We start from the raw sequence: 17,006 nt of genomic DNA on the forward strand, positions 1-17,006 counted from the left end.
GGCCAACGGCATCCTGGCCTGTATCAGGAATAGTGTAGTGAGCATGAGAAGAGTGGTGATCATGGTGATCATGCCCCTCTACTCGGCTTTAGTGAGGCCTCACCTTGAGTACTATGTCCAGTTTTGGGCCCCTCACTACAAGAGGGACATTGAGGTGCTGGAGGGGGTACGGAGTCGGACTACCAAACTGGTAAAGGGCTTAGAACATAAGTCGTATGAGGAAAGTATGAGCAGTCTGGGGCTGTTTAGCCTGGAGAGGAGGAGATTGAGGGGAGACCTCATCACTCTCTACAACTACCTGAAGGGTGGTTGTAGAGAGGTGGGAGTTGGTCTGTTCTCTCTAGTGGAAAGTGACAGGACAAGGGGAAATGGATTTAAATTGCACCAGGGGAGGTTCAGGTTAGATTCTTTACTGAAAGGGTTGTCAGCCATTGGAACAGGCTGCCCAGGGAGGTGGTTGATTCACCATCCCTGAAGTGTTGAGACAACTAGATGTTGCACTGGGGGACATAGGTTAGTAGTTTGATAGGGCTGGGACAAATGCTGGACTCTTCAAAGTCTCTTCCAGCTGAAACTATTCTATGATTCTATGATTCCAGTGCTCCGTCACCTGCACAGTAAATAAATTTTTCCTCCTGTTGAGGTGGAACTTCCTATATTCTAACTTAAACCCACTATTTTTTGTTCTATTACTGGGCACCACTGAGAAGAGACTGTCTCCTTCCTCTTGACACCCACCCCACAGATATTTATATAAGTTAATTAGGTCCCCTCTCAGCCATCTCCTTTCAAGGCTAAACAGCCTCAGTTTTCTCAGTCTCTCTTCATAGGAGAGACGTTCAAGTATTGTCTTTGTTAGTAATTTGCATGGTCAGACTAGTGCAAACAGCTAAGCTTCAACCGGTTGCCACTGACACGACACTACACAGCGTTATCCAAATCAGCCTTTGCTATGGCCCTGAAATGGCAGCTTCCTTTGCACCAGAAATAAAACAATTAATAATCCATGCTATATCCTCCAGTGCTCCATGGTCTGTGCATCAGTGCAGGATGTGGAAATGTGCAGCTTCCTGCACTGCTGCTGCAGAAGCTGATACACTGAGGTGAGAGTAAGTGTCTAAGAAAAAGATAGGCTTTGAAGGGAGAGAAAGTTTGCATGCCACTCAACTAAAAATATAGCACAGGCAGGATAGTAATTCAGGCAGCCAAAGACGACTACTTTTTTTCCTCTCGTAGCAGAATAACAAGCTACTGCTTCTCAACTATGGAAACAGTTATCTGTCCACAGTTTGTATTTTGGAAGGTACCACCTTGTCCTGCAGAGTCCAATCTTTCTTTACTCCCTGACAGGTCAGCTGTTGTTTGAACTCAAGGTCCTACTCCACCATCCCAAAGACAGAAAGACACCCAAACAGCATCCCTCTTGCCAGTTGTACAGGATAGGTTTTTACTTTACGATGTAAGTAAACTCAGCATTTCCCTGTTTTTCTTTGCAGAACTCAAGTTACCCGCAGTTTGCACAGTTGAAATGATCAGGGTGATATGGATCATTTTTGAATATGAGAGGCTGTTCGTCAATAATGGCATGACACTTCTGGCAAATGTACTTTCCCAGGCCTCTGGCTTTTTCCCTGTTATGGCAAGGACGGCAGAGATGTCTGAAACAGCATAAAAAAAGAGAGGTAAGTACTGGTACCACATACTACAGTGCAAAATATAAACCAAAAACCTATTAGAGCCTCATTTCAATCAGTCCTTTTCAGAGGGAAAATAGTCTTTAAAACAATTTCCTTTCTAGGCAAATCAAGTTCAGAAGGGGCAGGGTGATCATTTTACATCCTGTCATCACAGGAGTATCATTTCTCCAGCTCGTTTGAGTTTATGCTTGAAATACAGAAAATAAAGTTTACTATAGATTCTCATTGCCCTGTCTCAGAATCTTACAAATTTAGATTGGAACCTGGATGAGCACACAGATCCTAATTCTGTAGATAACTCATATCATATTATCATATATATTATCTATATATTATCTATTATCTATTATATAATATAATATTATACATATGAAGCAAATGGCCACAGAATCTACTTCTAAAACAATCTTCTGTTCACAGCTGGTAAAAATATACTACTCTGTGAAGGTTCCCACTGAACTTATTAATAAATAAGATGCTAAACTAGAACAAAATTGGAAACAAGTTGGAAAAAGAAAGTAGAAATTTCTACTGAAAAATAAAGTGCTTCTATATCTGAATATTTTCCCTCTTATTATGTATAACAATGGCCCTGAAATGTCACCGAGTAGAGAATATGTTTGCCAAGAAACCTAATGTTGAAGTAGATAAGCTGTTAATACTTTAAGTGTATATTTTAAGATACCCATTCCTAGTTTTGTGATGCACTCAGAGACATTTTCCCACCAAAGGACATTCAGTTGCTCCACCTCAGCTGGAAAGCTTCAGGAAAAAAAAACCTCCCGGTCCCCCTTTTTAGCTTATTTTACTCATGATCAGTTAACAGAAGGAAGGGTGAAGACCTACCTGCCAGCATTCTTGACAAATCCAATATCGGCCAGTATTTGCTGGCAGATGTCACAGCAGAAGCACTCTGGATGCCAGCTATTGTTCATAGCTTTAATAACACGACCAATGATGAACTCACCTGTAAGAAACACAACACTAGGATGTAAAATACCATGCTCGACAAAGTTAAAAGCAACACACAACCAAAGCACTACAATGACATCATCATTCTCTTCCTTCCCCCCCAAATCCACTAGGATACATTGCTTTCAGTATGACGGTTCTGGTTCTAAACTCGAATTTGGGGTTGTTTGGGTTTTCCTGCTATGAAGAAAACAGTCTCATTCACGGAGGACTTTCTGTTCTTTACATATAAGCCTTTCTACATGCACACTCCACCTTCTCTCTCCCATTATCTTTTTTCAGCCCCTTCCCTGGTTTTCTTACCTGTTCTTATGCTGTTACAAAATATATGGAGTTCTTTATATAATACATCTTTCTTGTGTCCTAATCATCTTTTTCCTTCTTTTTTTTAAGATGTCAGTTTTAACTTGTCACATACAAAAGTAGTGGTTTCTATTCCACTAGGGCCAAGCCTTGAAGGGGTTCTACACTCAAAGCATGACAGAACTAAGCTTGAGTGGCTGTGGACCTTCAGCAAAAAAAACTCCCACAGGGTCAAAACGCAAAGCCAACTGAAGCTGCAGAATAGTCAATCCAACGAGCACAACTTCTGACCTATCACGAGGAGTCCTGTCCCGCAAGGCATTAAAAAAAGTCTGAGAACTATTCTGCATACATGGTGTGACTGTTCTGTACAGGCAATAGAGTTACGTCCACTACACTCGTGATTTAGTTGTTCTCTATGTGGACATGGTAGCCAATGACCCTGAGCAGTGCTATGGGCGGCTGAGTCCTGGCTTTGGAGAACACAAAACTCAGCAGCCAAAGGGGATGCATGCAGATGTACAGATGTATATAATCAGGAATCATGAATGGTGTATATAATCAGGAGTTCATGAGTGGTCTGTTCATTGGATCACTGAGTCAATAGCTGAACTACCCACTCCAATCATGCAAACATCTATTTTTTGATTCTGTTGTTTGACGACCTTTAGGAAAAGCAGCTCCCCAAATTCTCTGAAGTCTAGTTTATTCTGGAAGTTCAGATGCTGAGCTGCTCAGGGCCACCTCCCAGAGAACAGACACAAGGATTGCACATCTACCCCCAGTGACATTCTCTTTTGTCATCAGTGTGAAGTTGTTTCATCTCAACGTAAAACTTACCACATTGATGGCAGCAAGGGGCAAAAAGCATTTGAAAATCATGTTCACAGTACTTCCTCCCTTCAAACTGCAAATGGAAAAAATATCTGAATGTTAGAGGGATGGGGAGCATGCCCTTAACGTAAACGCTGTAACACACCAGTTTCCAGATGCAATTAGGTAGTAAAACAGGAGGGGCTGCACAAAAAAAAACCCCAGAACACGATGCTAGGTGTTAAATCCGCCCACCTCACTTCGGCTCCTAGTCAGCATGTAGTGCTAATAGCACACCAGTCCTCTAATACTGCTGAGAGTGTAAGGTATTTTCCATCCCCCATTTACATCACAAGAGATGTCTGAATTTTGACAGACTTGGTGAAGCTGATGCAACTGAGCAAACTCTGAGCAGGAAATTAGCTAACAAAAACCCTTGGGGGGAGGAAGCATTCGCCCTGAACCCATTTGATCTCTTCCTCACTCTACATTTCCTGCAAGAATGACCCAATATACCGGAGGAAATAAGGATGGCAGGGAAAAAGAACACCCAGGGGCAGAAATCTTTGCAATTTATAGAGCAGTACAGCCAAAACATGAAGGGAAATAAAGCTTTTCCTTTGTGACACTTATTTCACAGAATTGTTTAGGTTGGAAAAGACCCTTAAGATCATCGAGTCCAAATTTTAAGGAACAAAGTTCACTACCTCAACCAGATGAAATAGGGAACTGATCTTAAGGGATTTGGATCTGAATCTTCTCACAGCATACAGAAGTTCAGCTGCAGTTCAAGCTTGCTTAGAAAAAAAACATATGGAGAGAAAAAAAAAAGTTCTGCAGCACTGCATTAGCAACTTCACCAAAGAATAAGTAAAAACATGTAGGCAGGTATGTCCTGAAATGCATGGAAATGTTTAAATACTTTCAGGCACATCATTTCTAGACACAAATGCCAACTAGCATGTCAAAACCAGACAGACAATATTAGGTATGTAATAAGACGTTTGAATTCGAATGTCTCAGTTTAAACTAGGGGAAAAAGGGGGACAGCAGGAAACCCCTCTCCTTTCTTTTTACTACATCTAAGACAAAACAAAGCAAATAGCACAAAATACTACCCATTTATGGTTTTGGTGCACAAACAGAAAATACAGTGGTGTGCTTCAAGATTGCCTGTTTAATACTATGAAATTCCTGGGATCAAATACAATATAATTATAGTAATTGCTCATGCAATATACAGCGCCACTAGCGGGATGGGGATCTGATGAAACACTCTAGAAATCACTGGATACTTGATCAGGAACTTAATTCCCGTGCCCAACCTGAATCGCACTTACTAGGAACAAAAAAACATGTGCCCAATATAGACTCTTTCAGAAGTCTCTGCTAGCAACTTATCGAGTGGTTTTCCAGGGTAATACTCGGAAACAGATGGCTTTTTTAACTGGAGCTTTTTTTAAAAAAAAAAAAAAAAAGAGAGAGACAGAGGGCTATTACTTTCTCAAAGAGTAATGGAAATTATTGATTCTTTGTGAATTTTACTTGCTTCCTGCCAGATGAAATCCTTTTTAAACTGAAAAAAATCCAAAAGCTTCCTGTTTTGTGTAAACAGGGAGTTCAATGGGAGATGCTTAGGTTTGCTAGGATTTCAGAGCTACCACATGTTGATCTGGGTGGACCAAACAGGTTTTCTTCCCCTCTGGTTTGCACTGGGCAGGCTGGTTACCATTCAGTCTTGTTTATATTTTCAACCTTCTCAGATGATTTGTGCTGCCTTTTGTGGATGACCCAGAAGTTCATCTGCCAGAGAAAGCCTTGAGCTTCTGTAACAAATCCCACATCACATATTTTAAAAGTAACAAGTCAAATGGTTGTATACACTGGAGGTCCATGAGTTAAATGGCTCTGCATAGAACATTTCACCATGTCATAACCTCCAACTGATCTCAATATTTTTAGTTAATATAGTGGAGACATGCACAAAAACTAGCCTTTAAAGACTCCTTCTCTAAGGGAATTTCTGGTAAGGCCCATTTTTAAGGAAACACTTGAGGTGCAACTGGAATAGAAACAAATCTGACAAGTGCGTTGCAGCTGTACCTTCCTATAGGTTATTACAAACATCTTAGGAAAAAAAAAAAGCCAACTGAAAAGAATTCCCTCTCATTAAGGAGAAAAAAGTCACATGACATTCTATTTTATTTTGTGATGATGATAACAACAGTAATAATAATAATGATACAGATTCCACAATTATAGCTTTTGTGAGTAGTCAATAATAATAATAATAATAATAACAACAACAACGCAGATTCCACAATTATAGCTTTTGTGAGTAGTCCATAAGGACTTTGCTGCATTTCTTTTATTGCTGGATGTACCTCTCTAACCCCTCCATCTGCTCCACCTCAGCACAGCGCAGAAGAGGTTGGGCTTTTGAAAGCCCCTAGCAAGAGACTCTTAACAAACAGCTGAACCAGCGGTAGGACTTATCTCTCCCAGCCTCCCCTGTAGTAGGGAGGAGCCACTCTTGGACTCAAGAGTAACATGGGTTGAAGGTAACATCCACTGACTGATTACAGCAGGTCCAGCCTGTCCCTCCGAGCATGCTGCCACCAGAGCTCTCCATTTAAGCCGGCTGCTCTGCTACTAGTATAGGGCTGTGTGCTGCTACTTGTTGTAAGACCTTGCAACAGCAGCTCCACAGAATACACGCCTTCCAGGCAGTGGAGTAAAAGCAGATCAGAATTGCTACCACTTTGCACCTGATGGCAAAACACGGAGAGTTTGTAAACCACTGGCATGTGCTTACAATTTCTGCTTAGGTTAAGTGCAAAGGAAAACTTGCTAAACTGATGATTCCCAGGAGTGTCTGAGCTGCCTGGAAGACCATAACAAAACAGGCTGCCTTCTATGCCTGCCACTGACTTGAAAGGAGAAAGATAGAGAGCTGGGTAATAAAGAGCAAAGATGGTGATTATCATGGAGGTTGTTTCATAGCGTCATCTTAGTGGGATACTAATTTACAGCTATATCTGAAGCAACCACACTGGAAGGCAGGCTAATCCCAATAAAGAGAGAAAAATAGGATCATTAAATTTTTGTTTCTTTACTCAGACATTCTACTAGTTCTATTCACAATTTGAGAGCAGCTATTTTCTTTTTTGCTCTGTTACTTAAAGTAAGAGCTCCTGTTAAAACTGTGCGAAAACCAGATTTCTTTTGGATCTACTGGCTAAACAAAACATAATGGTTTGGGTGAGCCTTTTTTCCCCTCTGCATAAATAAAATTTAAAAAAAGTAGTTACAGAGCTACCAGAAATGTCTTATTCAATGACAAATTCAAGTATTTCCGTTTGGAGAAAGCATAAGAAAGCATTTGCTAAAACTGAAGAGCAAACTGGAACATGAACTGACCCTCGCAAGTCCTAAACCCGCATTTCCCATGCACCATTAGGCACACAACTCTCACTTTACACCCTTACGCAACAAGGCCAACGCTGGCTGGTTATGACTCCTTATTACCATTTCTAACAGCAGGACATCAAAAAAATTCCGGCTACGCAGTGCAAACTCCAAGCTGCGGATGGGCACTGCTCCCACATGGCACTGCTTGTGCCTGCAAGCAGCTCGACTCCGGAGCAGGACCACCGTGAGCTCTGTGGGTCCCCACAGGCAGCCCCAAGACACGTTCCGTGGCGCAGGAGACCTGCATGGGCCCGGCCCGGCCAGCCCCCACCCATGGAACACAGTCTGAAAAGCTTATCACGGCGGCATTTGACAGCAAACGTGATAAGCAGCTTAATGGCTAACTGGGGGAACTGTGCAAGGTTTGCAATAGGCAGGGGAAGAATATTTGACTTCCCGATTGCTAAGAGCTGGAAACCATTTACAAGGAAGGCTAGCTTAGGTAAGCGAGGCACAGAATAAACACAAACTTATGCCAGGCAACCAGCAAGGCCTGAGTTTACCCACAGGGAACCTGCTCAGAAAAACACGTTACCTGGGCGCATCTCCAAACACACCCATCTTCTCAAAATGAGCATTAAGCCAGTCAGAGGAAGACATCCTTTCTGCCTGTCTTCTCCTGTCTTCTTTCTTGGCAGTGATACAGACCATCTCAAGTCCTCAGAGCACTGTCAGCCATGTCCTGAGCACTGGCCAACCTAAGTCCACCCTCTACATGCTTAGGGCTGTCTCCTCCCCTCCCCCAAAATGCTGTCACCCAGTACGTTCTCATCTCTGTGTCAGGAAGACGGAGCCAGGCTCTTCTCAGTGGTGTCCAATGACAGGACAAGGGGCAATGGATACAAGCTGGAACATAGGAAGTTCCATAAAAATATTAGAAAAAACATTTTCACTGTGAGGGTGACAGAGCACTGGCACAGGCTGCCCAGGGAGGTTGTGGAGTCTCCTTCTCTGGAGACTTTCAAAAGCCGCCTGGATGCGCTCCTGTGTGACTGCCCTAGGGGATCCTGCTGTGGCAGGGAGGTTGGACTAGATGATCTCTACAGGTCCCTTCCAACCCCTGACATTCTCTGATTCTGTGATGGAGGTGTTGAATGCAAGAAGAGCAATCTGTGCCCTTGTCCACCCTTCTCCCGAGCAGCACCACGAGGTAATATATTGGCTTTCCCACTGCAATCATCTCACTGGCCGCTTCAGTAAGAAGTGAGAGTCCTTCCGGCAGCAGGGAACATGGGTGAACACCCTAAAGCGTGCAAACAGATGAGAAGGCCCTGCTGAAGATTTCCCAGATGAAATAGCCCCAGAGGCATGAGGACTGGGACAGCATGGATATCCACTGATCTCTGCACTCTCTAGAAGGTTGAGTAAGGGGACTGAAGCAGACCAAAAAGTACCTCCCTTCAACAGCAGCAGAGAGACTTGCTGGTGCAGAGAGAAACTGCAGCATCTTCTGGTGGACACTCAAAGGGCTAGAAGCAGAAGGGTGACGTGAAGCTCAAGCCACACACAAGTCTTTACACATTCATTTATTTTACCTCTGTAGTAGCTGTGCCAAAAGCGACTACTTTCAACTGAAACATTCCACTTTCTATGTAATATTTCTCCAGAACAAAGCCTTTACACAGCCTAAAAAGCCCCTAGCAACATTAACCAAAACATGTTTAGCACATGAGGCTATTTTCATTCCCAGGACAGCCTATCAACACACTCATTTCAGACTCTAGTGTGTTTTAACAGGGAGCACCACTTTGCAGTAAAGAGTGCTCAAAGACCAACCATAATGAACAGAAATGTGAACAAAGTAGCAGTAGGAAGTAAAATGCCTACATCCAATATATGTAAAAACACCACCAGGATACTTGTCCCTGAAAGGAGATTCAGGTATGGTCACCTGTGAGCAACAGAGAGGTTGTAATATCCCTGGACTAGATGCAAAAGTAAGACTTTCCACTGTGGTCCTTGTCCATTCGCTAGGAGCTACAGGCTGCCTACAGCAGGATTTCTCAAACTTTTATCTTTAACAAAGGACCACTCAACTTTTAACCAGGTGTCCTTAGAATGTCTTACTGGTTTTGGAGTCAGAAAAAGGATGAATAAGTATTCATTATTTAGAGAAAATATTTTATTGTTTTAAGACAATTTTGGTAACACAATTACACATATTTTAGTTCGAAAACATTTGTAAATATCACTTTACGTTTGCCTCAGGTCTTGACACATCAGGATGGACTCCTCAACATGCCTGCAAGCAGGCAGTAGCTCAGAATATATTAACAACTGTAATGTAATGTGTAAGCATCTAGGGGGTGTTTTGTTTTTATTTAATTGCTACTGCTTTGCAGCTCATCTTTTGATGTCTTACAGAACACTAGTGGCTCGTTTACCAGAATTTGTGCAACACTATCCCTACAGCACTGAAGCACCCTTTAATCATTAAACACGGTGAAAGAAAGCAAACCCCAGGAATTCCCTTTGCCAGTCTCTTTTCCAATGCACACTGCTCCCCTCAGCCCCTCCTCATCACCACATAACATAGCTCTGTAAAATTAGAAATATTACTGTGGAAGACAAACTGTTGTGCTCTTGCCACAAGGACGGCATGCTCTGTGTGAGAGCACGGCACTGTTCTTTTAATATATCACTCTTTCTTTTTCAGATCACAGTATGACGTAAATCCTGTAACCGCTACTGCAAGTTGGACTTGAGCAGGAGCTTATCTCTCAGACAGTAACTCCCTGTCTCACATCATCTGCCCTTCCTTACAACCATCACTTCTTATTTTATGAGCTAGCCTAAAGCTTTCACTACAGCCACTCTGTGCTTGGGATAGCCAAGCCACATCCTGAATCCCGACGATCGGGGAAGGAGGGAGAAAATGACACCAATATCAAAATACTCATCTGAGCTGAGGGCAATCTACCCTAGGCTGAAAAATATGACTGAGAGTGGGTTTTAACCCTTGAAAGCATTTAAGAACTGCTTATTTTGAATACTCCAGTTTGTTAAACCTAGAGCTGACCTTATATGGGCCCCCACTAGGTCGAGCTCTCTGTTCACCGTTGATCTCAGCACACTGACTTACGGGTCATCTCTATGAGTAACTTTTCACATGCTGTGCTGGCCTCACTCAACTCATCAGTCAAGCTCCTATGGGCCACAGGATGCTGGAGTTCCCCTCTGTATGACTGTTCTCCTCTAAGAAGTATGCCTTCTCTGTATTTCTGATACGATACATTAGAATCACAGATTTTAGGGGAAAAAAATCTGTGCTGAGGAAGAAACCGCCTGCAGTTTTTTTTCTCAGCTTTGATAACTTCAGGTTACACACTTAAGTAAGGTTATATACAATGATGTCCTCCAAATTAGCATGGAAATGCTTCTGCTTTTTTCTCCCTCTACTAAGCAGATCCTTTTGGAGGTCAGTTCTTGCCACGGGACCTTCTAAGCCATCGATTTGCCAGTGGCTACTTCTGGTACTATGGGAATGAAGGTACAAGGCAAAGGCTGGGGGCCAAAGGGGGCACCTTGACCTGCTTACCTCGTAGAAGAGCCCTTCTGGAAACTGCTGAAAGCACTGGGCGCAGACGAAGCACTGCTCGTGGTACAGCTCACCGTTGCTGTTGACAATTTTCTCAGCAGGGGCAAAGCCACCCCTGCACCGCTCACAGATGGCATTTGCAAGTGCGTTCGCCATGTTGCTGTCATGAAAAAAAAAAAAAAGAAACTGAATAAGTTGCCCAAATAAGCAACACCACTGGTTGTGGGTCGCTTTCTTTTCCCCCCGCCAAGCCAGCTACATCAGCCGAATACTAGGCTGCTCAACATGAGTTTTTCAATGGACTTAATGACTTGTGGTATCCCCTCAGAAATAAAACTGCCATTTCCTCCTGCTCCCAAACTTGTCAGAAACAAAAACGTCGCTACACACTCCAATAACTCTTAACTAAAAAACCAAAATCAAACAGTAATGTTGTTACTACGGATATATTTACAGGGTTGTTGTTTTTTTAAGAGAAAAAGCAGGCAATTCAAAGAAGTACTACAAAAATGCTGAAATATATTAGAATTATAGAAATCAAGAGCAAAATATTAACAATTGAGGACTAGCATCACATAAGAAAACTTAAATGATGATTCCAAAATAATACCAAATTCTAAAATACATACAACACCATTGATCCAAAAACTCTAAATAAGCAATGAGAAAGAGTATACAGTATCTAGTCCAGCAGACACTGCTGAAAACCAGACCAGGTAAACAATTATTCCTTTTATAACATTTGCAGAGCTTGAAGTCATTTTACAAGTTTAGTTTGAAGTCATGGGATTTTTGGTTGATTTGTTAGCTTTCATCTCAGCAATCTCAGCTCAATGAGTGCTAATGTTGGTCCCAAAGGGGAGGGTGGGAATGCTCTGGCTGCCCCACTGCAACCAACACCCAAGTCAACAGAAGCTGGGAAACCCATGCCAGGGATGCAAAACGATACTCAAATAGCAACACTGGTTGCTTCTCAAAGGCCCATGACCATAACCTGAGAGTGTGGTAGCTGCAAAATATCAGAGGAACTAGCTGCTTCGCTAGGATCGTGTCCACATCTGCAGAAGACAGTAGAGCTGTGTTTCAGTTAATTAAGGCCCGCAAAAGGCTCACTTGATTTTTCCTCTGCAAGCATTTTCTCACTCGTATCTACACTCTCAAAGCTATGCCTTTCGGGATCACTTCTCTGCCCTAATACCATTTGATAGCAGAGAGCAAATACAGGGCAATGGTCTAGTTTCATTACAGTCTGATCACAGCTGACAAAAACCACTGACTCAAATATGTCTGGGAGCTTATTAAACAACTGACAAATTTTAAACACATTTACATGCACGCATACGTTTTGATACCGCTATCAGAGCCCTCAGTCGTTTGCAGCATGCTAAGCCTTTCCCTCCAAGGGGATAAGATCTCTTGGCTCCCACCAGGTCCAACAGGAATTTAATTCACTCCTTGCACAGCTTCTGAGAGAACAAGCAAACACCTAGCAGGTGCTTCAAAAAGGAATGTGTCTTATCTATTTCTTACATTGTCCCACAGAAAAGCCCCAGTTGAAGGTCACATCTGACCATTTATTATTAGCTGGCTTTTTTTTTTTCTTCTCTCTCTAGAGATCTTTGCAAAAGAGGAAAAACAGTAACTGCTATCCAAATATTCACTGTCCTCTCAGTGAAACAGCAAGTGGGCAAGTTTCACAGGAAATCAGATGGAGGATGATCTATCCCATACATAACAGACAAGCCTATGGACAAACTGCAGTGATTATATGCATAAACTGTGGTTAACTATAAAGCTTGCTGATGGCTTCCACTGACTGTGTATGCTTTCAATGGGGAAAACTTCAGTCACTTCCCCTGTTCTTGTAAATGAAGAATACTCACAACAAAAACTGTGGTCTTTCATGATCACCTCATCAGTTCTCCAGCAATAAGGATCTTAAGTGCTTCCAGACATAAAGGATAATGCAAGCAAAAACATGAAACAAAGTTCAAAACCGAATGAAAACATAAAGCTTTCCTCCTCAGTATACAAAAGTGTTTCACTTTGAAACACATCTGTAAAAACAGCGGCATATGTAATACTTCTGCATTAGGGAAGCAGCTTATCCATCTGCCCAAAATAACAGGCAAGCACCCTACTTGACAAATTCCAACCCCATTTCAACTGCCGATAAAAATTCCTGATGCAGTTAATGATGAAGCTTAAAGCAACAGCTCAAATTTTAGTTGCTGACTACAACTGGCAATGTATCGAGAGAAACAGCAGCAAAGGTTGCATTAGAGAACAGCTTGCACAGCCTGCCTGGAGCTGATAATACAATACATATGTACAATACACCAATAATGTCACCGCAGTTACACCCCGACGCCGAACAGAATGAACTTACAATCTTGCATAAAAGTCACAAAACTCTTTGTAGAGCTTTACGTCACTGTGCCTACGTTGCAACTTTGACACTGGCTTCTCGCCTTCATTCCCTGCAGAGTTGTGAGCATCAGGAGCAACACTGTGTGCAACCTCTTCATCCTCCGGGATGGGGTAAGGGTGAGCTCTGCGCTGGAAGTCCATCGCTCTCAAACTGCTTTCCCGGGTGTATATATTCTAAGCTTATACTGATAAAAAGAAGCTGTAGGCAAAGTCTGCAAAACAATATGCTGGGCTTCCCCTGGTTCCCGGCGAAGTGATTTACTTTCACAGCTCCGTGTCATGTAGCTGGAGCTACCCAGTGTCCTGCTAGAGCTTCAAGTTAAAAGTTCAGCGGCGGGGCGGTGAGCCTGTCACGCTGCTGTGATTTACTGATGCTGGCTGCAAGTGGAGGAGCACATTCCCCTGTCAGACCCTTATGCAAACTCAGATGCTGGAAAGGCGCTTCGCTGCCAGCTGCTCACAGAAGCCACCCAGGAGAGCTACGGTGTGAGTAACCTCTGTGGAGCAAATAGGTTCACCACCAACCTTGTCCACAGCTACTTTCTGCTGAGGCAGGGTGGAGGTGGATTCCAACACTATTTTATCATGGGCAAACCAGGAGCAGCAAGCACAAAGAGAAGTCTTCTGTCACTAGGTAAATACTGCTTTAATGCTATGGTGTATTAATTACATTGTAGAAATGGCCTTTAACATTCCACTTGTATCTTCTAGTCATGTGTGCTCAGTTTACCTATAAGCATCTTCTTTCTTGCCAGTACTTTAGAGAAGGGATAGGTACAGACAGGTAGTTTGGTCTCTGTTGTGCTGCAAAGACCATTAACTGAACTGCCATGTATACTATACTGGGATGAAGGAGGAAAAACTAAGCTTGATTTCCAGTGATGTGCTGTGTTTAGAACAATTCTACTTAAGAACACTTACTGAAGTAATTTACTGTGGATATTAGGGAATTGAGAGAGCAAGACCAGGAAGCAAGAATGAAAATTAATCATTCCTTCCTCACAGAATGCCCTCCTAATGTTGCAATTATTTCATCGTTATATTCCATTATAAAAAACAATTGTGCACTGCTTACTAGCGAAGGCAGGGTCAATTAGCTTGCAGATCTCAAGCTCTCCCTCCTTGAAGCACAGCACTTGCAGCAGATGTGGGATGCTCAGCTACCAGCAACTTGTAACTGCAGGCAAAGCAGGATCCTGGGAATCTGTCCCGAGTAACTATATCTGGGCTTGAACTGACTCAGCCTTGTTAGCAACCCGTAGCACTGCAGACCTGCGTGTACTTTAGGCTCATGACACACAGCACCCTGGTATCTGAAGAATTTGCTGGTCTATGAGGGGGTGTGAGGAATCAGAGGAGGACAAAAAGGAGATGAATAGAATGAAATGAAGACTAGAAGATGACAATGGATATGACAGAAAGTCCAGTCAAGGCTACTACTTCTTGATATACCTTTGCCTTCCTAGGACCTACTGCAGAGGGTCCGGTTTGTGACAGTTTGGGGCCATCTCTCTCACCACTGGCTGGGATAGCTTGCTCAGGAAGCGCACAGCAGCACACAATCCTCCACACGCAGGTCTGCAGGTCTGGGCTCGCACACAGCCTGGCCAAAATGGCGCTGCGCTCCTGACGATGCCAAATTTGTGGGATGGGTTTGGTCAGGTATCTTTGCTTCCCCTCCCCTTGGCAGGAAGCAACCCTTGGGCAAGCTATTCTGCTGCACCACAGGACATCACAGTAGGTGGGACCCATCTGTGGGCGTGCTTACCCAGCTTGCACCAGAGCTACCAAGAATCACAAGCTGCAACAGGCTAAGGAGGCTGCACCCTCACCACTGACATGGCTTGGCTGGAGCTCAAACCCTATTTTTATCTGTCATGGAGCAACCTCCAGATCAAGCAATGCTCAGGTTGTAGCCCTAGGCCATGATGATCTTGCCAGAGCACTGTTTCAGGAAACAGCGCTGCAAGAAAAAGTTTCTGCATCCGCTGAAGCACCAGTGATGAAAATGAGTGCTGTTTGCTGATGGAGATGCAGCCACAGTGATGCTGGCTCTCCTTCTACATCCAGCTTCCCAACATTTCCTGCACAGGTCAATGCTGAGCTTCTGTGGGTATGAAAAGCTCCAGGGAAACTGACTGCAATGGACTAGGACATGCTGATTCATCCAGGATCAGTGCAGGTGCAGAAAGCTACCAAGATAAGAAACAGCAAGTCAGCCTTGTCTCTTCCCCTTATCACTGGGCATTTTCTTTTCTTTTATTTTGTCCCAGATCACACGGAATTCTCCCAGGAGGCTGCTGCTGGTGCAAATCAAAAGAGCCCTGAAGAGCTTCTTTCTCCCAGTGGACTGCTTCAGTCCTTGCAGTAACCTGAAATCCACAGGCTACCAAGGTGGCTGGAGGCCACTTCTGCTGCCTTGCATCTTCTGTGGTCAACAAGAAAATACTTACTTGCTTCTTTGGCTCTAGTGTGCAGTCTTACAGCAAGCCAGTGCACTAAGACATCCATCCAAAAAGCCTGTTTTGATATTCCTAGCTTTTTTCAAGAAGCAGTCCTACAAGGTAACAAGACCGCATATGTGCAGGAAGTAGAAGCTGCCTGGTTCTGGAGGCCTACTGCCATTGCTGCTGGTGGAATTACTCTCAATTTGTTTTCCACTAAGCAAGAAAGGAGCTTGCCAGGAGTTTAAAAAAAGCCTTTCTGCTACTGAAGCAAAACACAGTTTCTACTGTGAAGGTCTGGTAATCCACAAATCCAGAGCAGCTGGCCATTCTTCTCTTTTCTGTCATTTTGCTGGAGGAGTGCTGCCAAGATCTGAAATATGCTGTTAAAAATACATGGCATTTTCATCAAGGAATTCTAGGTTATGCCAAGGTGAAGCCATCCATGGGAAGCAACAAGCATGTAGGGGGTTACTGATTTGCAGCAGCAGCTTCCCAAGGGCCTTCTCTGGAATCTGGGATAAAACTTATCAGGCTGCCGTTAAGGAAGCAGTGATAAGGAGAAAAGGGAGAAGTTAAATACTCAACTGGAAAAGGCATATAGGAAGGAAAAAGTCAGAGAGGCTCCTCCCGGCACACTGAGGAGCTCATCAGAAGCCAAAGCTGATGGTGGGGAAGGTGCTGAAGGAAACAACAAAAGCGGGAAGGGGAAGCGTCCCACTGCAGCTACGGGGAAAAACAATGAAAAATAGCCATGCTGCTTTATCGTGGCTGACGGATGACTGCTGCCTTGCTCGCACGCTGCTTTCTCTGGAGAGCTTTCAGACCCGACTGCTCATGCCAGCGGCTGCCCGAGGCAGACGGGGACTCTTACAGAGAAGGCTCGGTGGCCGGCCAGCCCCGTCGAGCGCTTTCGCTCCGTGCCACAAATAGACACACTGAGCAGTCACGACTCCAAACAAGGTGCTTGGCAAAAGCAGCTGCTGCTTGGCAACCTACTCGTGCCACCGTGAAATATCACCACGTCACTGGCGCTGTCAGGAGCCTACGTGCCCAGTCGGGATATGCAGGGGTGGGATAAGTCATCACAGTGCATCCCCCCCCTTCCCGCACAGGTACGGGTGATTTCATTTTAACGATATTTACCACAGATGCTACGTGATGGCCCTCGCACGCAAAATACAGAGCAACTGGAACAGAAGTTTTGCTGCAAAATATGTGTGGACTTGCAGTACCCTGCGCTGACTTCCGCACCAACCTCTTCCAGCACTAATTGAAATTAAAAACACTCCTGGGTTTTGGTTGCTGCAATTGTTTATCTCTTAAGCAGCAAAACAC

At 43.7% G+C, this 17,006-nt stretch overlaps 1 protein-coding gene across 1 annotated transcript in view; it reads right to left on the reverse strand.

Annotated features, from left to right (window-relative positions):
- The window catches only part of LOC104271478 (LIM and senescent cell antigen-like-containing domain protein 1), a 21,274-nt gene extending 7,811 nt beyond the window's left edge, over nt 1–13,463 (reverse strand). The window contains exons 1-5 of the mRNA XM_009866159.1: nt 13,184–13,463; nt 10,795–10,954; nt 3,813–3,879; nt 2,544–2,664; nt 1,509–1,658 (exon numbers count right to left, since the gene is read on the reverse strand). Of these exons, the coding sequence (XP_009864461.1) occupies nt 1,509–1,658; nt 2,544–2,664; nt 3,813–3,879; nt 10,795–10,954; nt 13,184–13,365 (680 nt within the window). The 5' untranslated portion in view covers nt 13,366–13,463. The remainder of the gene's footprint in view (nt 1–1,508; nt 1,659–2,543; nt 2,665–3,812; nt 3,880–10,794; nt 10,955–13,183) is intronic.
- Between the last annotated feature and the right edge of the window lie 3,543 nt (nt 13,464–17,006).

This window comes from Apaloderma vittatum, unplaced genomic scaffold (assembly GCF_000703405.1).
Source record: "Apaloderma vittatum isolate BGI_N311 unplaced genomic scaffold, ASM70340v1 scaffold4413, whole genome shotgun sequence".
Classification (NCBI taxonomy): Eukaryota; Metazoa; Chordata; class Aves; order Trogoniformes; family Trogonidae; genus Apaloderma; species Apaloderma vittatum.